Source organism: Cydia splendana, chromosome 1 (assembly GCF_910591565.1).
Source record: "Cydia splendana chromosome 1, ilCydSple1.2, whole genome shotgun sequence".
Classification (NCBI taxonomy): domain Eukaryota; kingdom Metazoa; phylum Arthropoda; class Insecta; order Lepidoptera; family Tortricidae; genus Cydia; species Cydia splendana.
In genome coordinates this window covers 275971-283926 of record NC_085960.1, presented here as the reverse complement: position 1 = coordinate 283926, position 7956 = coordinate 275971, and the positions used below count along the sequence as shown (strand labels likewise).

Here is a 7956-nt window from a genome sequence, read left to right as displayed (position 1 = left end):
TGACTGTAGTGCAGCGGGAAACTTCGTAAGAGTTGCCTTTCGACCACACAAATGCGACACTTTTAGTCATATCCAGCCGTCACATATGCATTCCAATTATTGATAGACAGATGTAATGTATTCAATGAGATGCCCTTGTTTTATTTTATTAGTCAATTATTTTAGAGTTCTTTATAAATATTATAAGTAGGTTCTTATCTTTGTTTTCATGGCTCTTCTTCTTTTTCATTTCTAAATATTTTAACATAAAAAAGTCCAGTTATGTAAAAATTTTGAGATCATTCAAAAGATAGATATTCTAGCATTTACCAAAACATTCACAAGAGTAGCGCTTGTGAGTGACAGTCTAAAAACTACTCAACCAATACCCTCTAGAGATAGAGAAGTTAAACACATCATGTTGTGTGAGCGAGCCTATCATTATCTTGCACTCACATTGTTGTTAGAAAAGTGTGCGTAATTAATAAGTAAGATAAATGTATGAGATAATGATCCGCAACTATTATGCACCACCATGCATTCACGCGTAAAACAAGAAGAGTGCATGACAACTGTAGTGTAAACATTTTTACTGGGAGCTAGCTAGACGCTACTAAAGAAAACTTACTTTTCTCTCTTAGTTTTCGCACCATACAAATTCACATTAAAATTTTAGTTCGTACGAAGTGACAAATTGAATCAGTTCAGTGTAGAAAAGAAAGTGACAGTAGGTACGTGGGAGTGAGTGAGATGAGCCTGCACGTGCGCCGCCCCCGCCCTGCGGCGAAAGTTGGGGACCATCATCTGATGCATAACTTACTGATCGATACACATCGTGGGTTTATATACTTACCTGTGTTTGACCCACAAAACTGTATAATATGATGTCAGATTGCCTAACGCGAAAAACAAAATTCGAAATTTCGTTATCTACCTCTATTATATCCCTCTTGCATATTCGAGCGCTAGAGAGTCAGATAAAGACATGTCGATTTTCGTTTTTCGCGATAGGGCAGCAAGTCAGCATTCTAGACAAAATAATTTTAGCCTAAGCAAATCCACGTGTCCTGCCTACACCGAAGAATTTATTAAAGTAATTCTAGTTTGATTAATTACTCAAGTCAATATCAAGCTAGGAAATCACGAACAAAGCAGTGCAATTATTAAAGCATCGCACTGGGTCAACAATGTCAACATTATTGCTTTTCGAAGATTCGCATGTAGATATGGCCCGGGTCGTCCCGGCAGCACACGTTCAATGCGACCTGTTGCCATTGCTACCAACACAAACGGCTCAAACACAAACTCGAATCAGTATAAAAATGGCCCCTTAATCATGCGTAGTTATTACGATCACCGAGAGCAAGTTAAATTGGTACATTTGAGCGTTCAACCTGCCTGGCTTGTTAGCGATGTAGATATGTCTGCTGACCTGACCTGATTTGTATTGCGTGATCCCGACTCATCAGAACTTACGACTTTCGGGAACTACCACCTGCAACTCGTGAACCACAAAAATGTAATGTTCTTTTAAACTACGTAGAGTAGATGATAGAATTCTTAAAACCGCTTATATTATTACGGTTAAAGTTTAAGTACTTACCTAATTCAAGCTTAGAGTTCTCGTTTGGTCTAAACTCACTAAATATTCATGGCTAAGCGATCTTCTTACCAGAAGTTTTTAGATGATGCCTTGATTGATCTTGTGGTACATCAGAGTCTCATCTTTTGCCCGCGTCATTTCCTCTGAGGTCGGCTCTCCGTTCCTATCGGCGTATTCTCCATTCCGAGCGATTTTGAGCGATAGAGTCTGTTCGGAAACTTCGGAAAGAGAAGAGTTGTATATATATATATGTGTGTGTGTGTGTGTGTGTGTGTGTGCGTGTGTGTGTGCGTGTGTGTGTGTATGGGGCCCGATACATTCCACGACTTTTCTCTTTCTGCACAGACTCTATCTAGGTTCATTACTGTTTGTTTCAGGTCTCTTTGGGCCGTCGGTTAGCCAAGTGGAGGTGTTGTGGTACAGAGTAAATAATACTACGCTGTGTAGTGTTGTGATTAGTGTGTGTTTATTTACCTGCAAGTTCAGGAGTGCTAAGTGAAGTTTGTCTGGCTATATGAATGGCGGCGCGGCGGGCTGCACGGTGTCGCGTGCTGCGCCGGGACCGCGGGCCCGCGCCGGCCGTGCCTGGCACCCGAGGACGCTAGTGTAGCACCAGAGAGCTGTCGATGCTTCTTTAAACACAACACGCACTTCGCTTCAATGTTCGGTTTTGTGACAGAACGAAAACTAGTTGAGAATTAAATAGCACAGTGAAATCCATTTTGATAAAACCGCGAAAACGATGTGTCGTGTCGTAGTTGTCAATGTCACAAAACTGACAAGAGCGACAAGCTTTTTTATCAATGGGCGGTGCAGGTTACATATCAGAATACCGAAAATTTATTTACCTAACGTCGAATCACCTATGCTCGATTCACCTATTTTTAAATTACCCAACGATCATTTTACCTAAACATTGAATGACCTAAGTTTATAATACCTAAACTCAATTAACCTAATGGATGAAACACCTAATGAACGTTTTACCTAATGCACATTTTACCTAACGCACGTTTTACCTAAAACTATTATACCTAATGCATGAAACACCTAAAGCTGACATACCTAATGGACGATCCACCTAAAGCTGATATACCTTATGAACGATATACCTAAAGTTGATTTATCTAATGGATAAAATACCTAAAACTGTTATACCTAACGAACGAAATACCTAAAGTCGATATACCTAAAGGACGGAATACCTAAAATCGATATACCTAATGCATGTTATACCGAAAGTCGATATACCTAATGGAAGATACGCCTAAAGTTGATTTACCTATTGAACGAAATACCTAGAGCTAATATACCTAACGCACGTAACACGTAAGTCGATATACTTAATGCACGAAATACCTAAGGCTGGTATATGTTTTAACGAACGAAGTACCTATAGCTAATTTTATCTAAGATTATGCCTAACTACCTTCAAACACGAAGGGTACCTACATTATTGTAGGTACCATAAATCTAGGTACCTACATTCCAAAATAAACTCGAATATCTTCAATCAGGTGTGACTATTATTGAATGCTGGAATTTTAAGGAAAATGTTTTCATAAAGTGATGAAAAAACTCAGACAACATCAGCAAAAAGAAAATAGGTATTAATAGTTTATTTCTTTATTAATAATTTTATGATCTACTATTATCTATTAATTACATATAATATTACTATTATTTTTATTATTAATGCTATATTTACTTATATTATCTGCAGTAAATTATTTTATATAACGACTTTAGGTATTTCGTTCATTAGACAGAGACACAGAGTCAACAGTAAAAATATGGGTGTAGCCAACTTATTCAAAAATATGTCCCATAGTTCTTAATTCGCTGATATAAGAGCTATGGGACATATTTTTGAGATGATTTGTGCACCCACATTTTTACAGATTACTGTACCTAATAGGTATATCAACTTTATGTATTACGTGCATTAGGTATTTTGTTCAATAGGTAAATCAACTTTAGGGATATCGTACATTAGGTATGTCGACTTTCGGTATTACGTGGATTAGGTATATTGACTTTAGGGATTCCGTCCTTTAGGTATATCGACTTTAGGTATTTCGTTCGTTAGGTATAACAGTTTTAGGTATTTTAGCCATTAGGTAAATCAACTTTAGGTATATCGTTCATTAGGTATATCAGCTTTAGGTGGATCATCCATTAGGTATGTCAGCTTTAGGTATTTCATGTATTATGTAAATCGGTTTTAGATATTTCAAGCATTAGGTGTATCAAGTTTAGGTAGGTCGACCATAGGTATTCTGAGCTTAGGTAAAACAATTATAGGTGAAACGTGCATTAGGTAATTCGTTCATTAGGTGATATGAGCTTAGGTTAATAAACCATTAGGTGTTTCAAAAAATAGGTGAATCGAGCATAGGTGATTCGACATTAGGTAAATCAACTTTCGGTATTCTGATATGTAACCGCGGTGCAAGATTGTAATCCTGTAATCCTACACTGTCCTACTGTAATCATTTCTAGAGTCAGACAAAAAAAGTCTGCAACGGATTCGATAGCTCACGCAGTGCAAGTGTTATTTTAAACGTCAAACTTCTATGAAATTATGACGTTTAAATAACACTTTCACTTCGTGGGCTATCAAATCCGCTGCAGACTTTTCTTGGTCCGACTCTATATCAAATTATACAAGGTGTAACAAAAATAGTGGGGATCCGTTTAACCTCGTAAGACCCACTATATAAAGTTTCCCAATTTTTAATTTGAACCTTATTCTATAAGTAAATTGGAACGAATTTCGTTTGTATTAAACAGCAATAAAACTTATTTGGTTCATGAAAGGTTCAAATTAGATTGCAACGAATATGTACATTTAGTCTCAGGAGGTTAAGGGCATATTCGGTATCGCACGTGTTCTGAATAGTTCTGATTAAGAAAAAGTAGAAGAAAATTTTCTTTGACGTGAAAATTTTTTGGCCTTCCTATGGAGAGTTGGCCGACTCGGACAACCTGCCCAAAGTGTATAGTACTTAAGTCCTTACTTACTTACTGGGGCAGGTCCTACCTGCCCCATAGAAAAAAAATAATTAAAATTTTGTTCTACTTTTTCTTATCAGAAACGATAATATGCCCTTAAACGGATCCCCACTATTTTTGATACACCTTGTATAAAAATAACAACACAAAATCTTTCAATGTACAAAGCGCCTGAACATTTTGTATAAGCACGCATATTATTATCAGTTTATAAAGAATGCCAAAAAGTCAGTGGTTCCCCTCCAGATTTATTATCTATTATTCTGCTGACAGGCTGTACCTGTCAGAAATGTTGTTGTAAATATTTGCAAATCAAATACACAAATAACAACATTTTACTCAATCTGACGCAAGAAATCTTATCGATATCGAGAAAAATTCCTGGTTCCAACAATGCGCGCCGCTGCAAACAGTCTGCGTCGAGTTCGCGGCCCTCACGGCGGGTCGCCTCACGATATTCATCGTTAATAAGACCTTGTGTACTGACTCAGCTCTTTTCATCCAACCTATGGTGCTCACGAACGATTGAAATAGTGACAACAGTGTATTGAACTGAACTGGTGTAAATGTTATTTACGCCGAGTGTGAAGTGTCGCGCAAGGTGGTCTCGGCGTGCGTTGCTATGATATTATAGCAGGCGCTTACGATGTCCGCGCCTGCGGGCGATCGCGGCTGCCAAGTTTGAGGTGGTGTTGTGTTAGCACGATGAATGGTAGATCTGATGCCTCCACCTCTACTGATGATGTTTTAAAGGTTTGTAATTGTTTGTATGTGTTATTCTAAGTTTTCTAAGACCTATGTAACTAAATGCTTAGTTAGGTTTTATTTTAGATACTATTAGGTTTACATAATATAAGTAGATGATTTTAAACTAATATTTCCCGGAGAGCTAGACTTACTAGCTAGAGCACTCTAGAGTATGTGTATGGTGATGGAATAGAATCAGAAGTAGTACCTATGAGTAGGTAGGTACTAAAATTTGAATCACATTTGTTTAACTTAACTGATCGTTAGTTTATAGTGTTGGCGGTACACCCCAAAATTCAGTAAAATGCTGCAAATGGTGTTAATGGTATATGAAAATCGGTACGATTGAACTTTACGTCTTAAAAATCAATTTGACCCGAAGCACCAAAAAAAAAACAACAACGGGTTGCACTCCGGGAGTGCCGGCAGAAGTGAAAACTCAACGACATTGTAACTCAAATTATTAATAACAGCGCCATCTAGTGCAAAATGTCTGCAGCACTATGTATAATTGAGGTTAACGCCATCTAGAGTTATTTCGTCGCATTACTTGAAACCCCTAAGCACATCACTGTGAGTACTACAGTTATATTAATACCAGTTTGAGGGAAACTCACTAGATGGCATTTAAATCAAAAAAGAAAAACACAAATGACATTGTCCGTCACACGTAACGTCACGCAAGCGCCCTGCGCCGCCTAAACGAAACAGCAGGCTCAAGCATACATTTTCGCCGCGCGGTAGAAAGAGAGGGTTACGCCTTACGCCTTACGTCTTACGCTATCTCGAGTTTAACACTTTTTCCCCACCTCAAAAAGTGCACAGCGCCGCTACAGAAGTTTTCACTTCAAAAAAAAAAACGGAATATGACATCTTTTTTTTGGTCAGAAACCTATCGTGTGTGGTATAAATGAAAGGGCTTTTGAAGCCGATTCTAAAAATATATCACATCATTACATTTTAATAATTATTATTTTCAAAATATACCAAGTTTGGGCCTCTCCAGATAAGATACCGTTAATTATTTTTTTGTAAAATATACCTCAGAATATACCTAATATCCTCATATCTAACCCTAAAAAAGCAATTTCCAAAATATTGACATTTAGTTATTTTTATTTTTATTTTCTTTATTACAAAGTGTGATCTAACAAGCTATCAATTAAATATTTAAAAAGAAAGTATAACATTAATATAAAACGGGTTTTTCGGAAAGTCGCTTATATCTCGGAATCTATAACTCGTACCTAGTAAAAATTGTCTATGTCAGAATTAACTGAAAAAACTCACCTTTAACGCCCCCTCCCCCTTCCTCGAGCTCACCCCCCACCCATCAGAACTTTTTCTTTGTCAAAGCTTAGATATTACCAAAGGAACATATAAAACATTCTTATTTTACCCGATTGACATTATACTCGTATTGAGTAATTCGACAGGGGCATTATCAGACTGTTAATTTAATTAATCTAATTTTAAAAAAGTGACTTTTTTTATTTAATCTGTTTATTTTATAAAAAAAACTGACTGAAATGTAAAAATGTGATATATTTTTAGAATTGTCTCAAAAAGCCTTTTCATTTAATACCTCACACAATAGGTTTCTGAACAATTATTTTTTCTCTTACAAAATAATGATGACGTCATAACTCCTCTCTAATTTTTTTTTGGTGCTACGGGTCAAATTGATTCATGCTTTTAACACAATTTGCAGCGTGTTTATGGCGTACCGCTAGCATTATTAGTACTTAATATCATTGCGAGAAAGCTCGCCATTCGCCAACGGCAAGAACTGATTACTTAGATAAATTCATTTTTATTGTACGAATTTTTAAATTTCAGATATAAATGATTATAGATTCATAATAAATAATTTTCTAACATGTTTGCTCGTTTGCTTATTGCAGGGCCGACCGCTGTGCCTGTTCTACTTCTCGCAGCCGCTCGGCGTGGTGGCGGCCGAGCCGCCGCGCGCCGCGCCCTGCCCGCCCTACCCGCCCTACCAGCCCTACCAGCCCTACCAGCCCTACCAGCCGTACTCGCCCTCCCCGACCTACCAATACTCTCCTCCCGGACAAGCCAATATGGCGCCTGCGTGGGACTCACTCTGGGCTCCAGCGTCACCGACACCATCTGTTTACGTTTCTGGATCCAGCGCTGAGCCGCGACGCGATTTATCTTCGTGTCTTTTTTCAAATGATACCTGGTTCCCTTCAAGCGCGAGCTCTCGCGACTATCCACGCCGTATGGTACCGTACCATACGTTACTACCACCGCTGCGTCTGCCAACGCCGCGCGCGCCGCCGCCGCCTGACGTTTGGCCGCTACGCGTTGTCCAACCCGAGCGTTTTTCACTACCACCTATCGAGCTACCTGTGTGTGAGCCTGAGGAGAACCAAGAGATAACTCCAACCGTGGAAGCGCTAGACCCCATAGAGAAGCGGGACGTGGTAGAGGAAGCGCCGAGTCTGTTATCGCGGCGGACGCCGGCGCGGGTGAGTCGGCGTGCGCTCGGTGGCGGCGGCGTGCACAAGCCGCGGCGGCGCGCGCGCACCAGCGCACTGCGGCGCAGCCTCACGCATCTTATACAGAGGAGTATCAAAGGTGAGTTGTAA

At 39.0% G+C, this 7956-nt stretch overlaps 1 protein-coding gene across 1 annotated transcript; it reads left to right on the top strand.

Annotated features, from left to right (window-relative positions):
• Nucleotides 1-5288: 5288 nt before the first annotated feature.
• LOC134798585 (uncharacterized) lies at nucleotides 5289-7956 on the top strand. The gene is made up of 2 exons (XM_063770957.1): nucleotides 5289-5350; nucleotides 7249-7956. Exons 1-2 carry the CDS (start codon nucleotides 5303-5305, stop codon nucleotides 7954-7956), a joined length of 756 nt encoding a protein of 251 aa, XP_063627027.1. The 5' UTR covers nucleotides 5289-5302.

Excerpts from the sequence above, each read along its gene's own strand:
- LOC134798585 (XM_063770957.1), top strand. The coding sequence starts at position 5,303 with ATGAATGGTAGATCTGATGCCTCCACCTCTACTGATGATGTTTTAAAG. Across the intron at positions 5,351-7,248 it reads CTACTGATGATGTTTTAAAG|GGCCGACCGCTGTGCCTGTT; the intron begins GTTTGTAATTGT and ends TGCTTATTGCAG.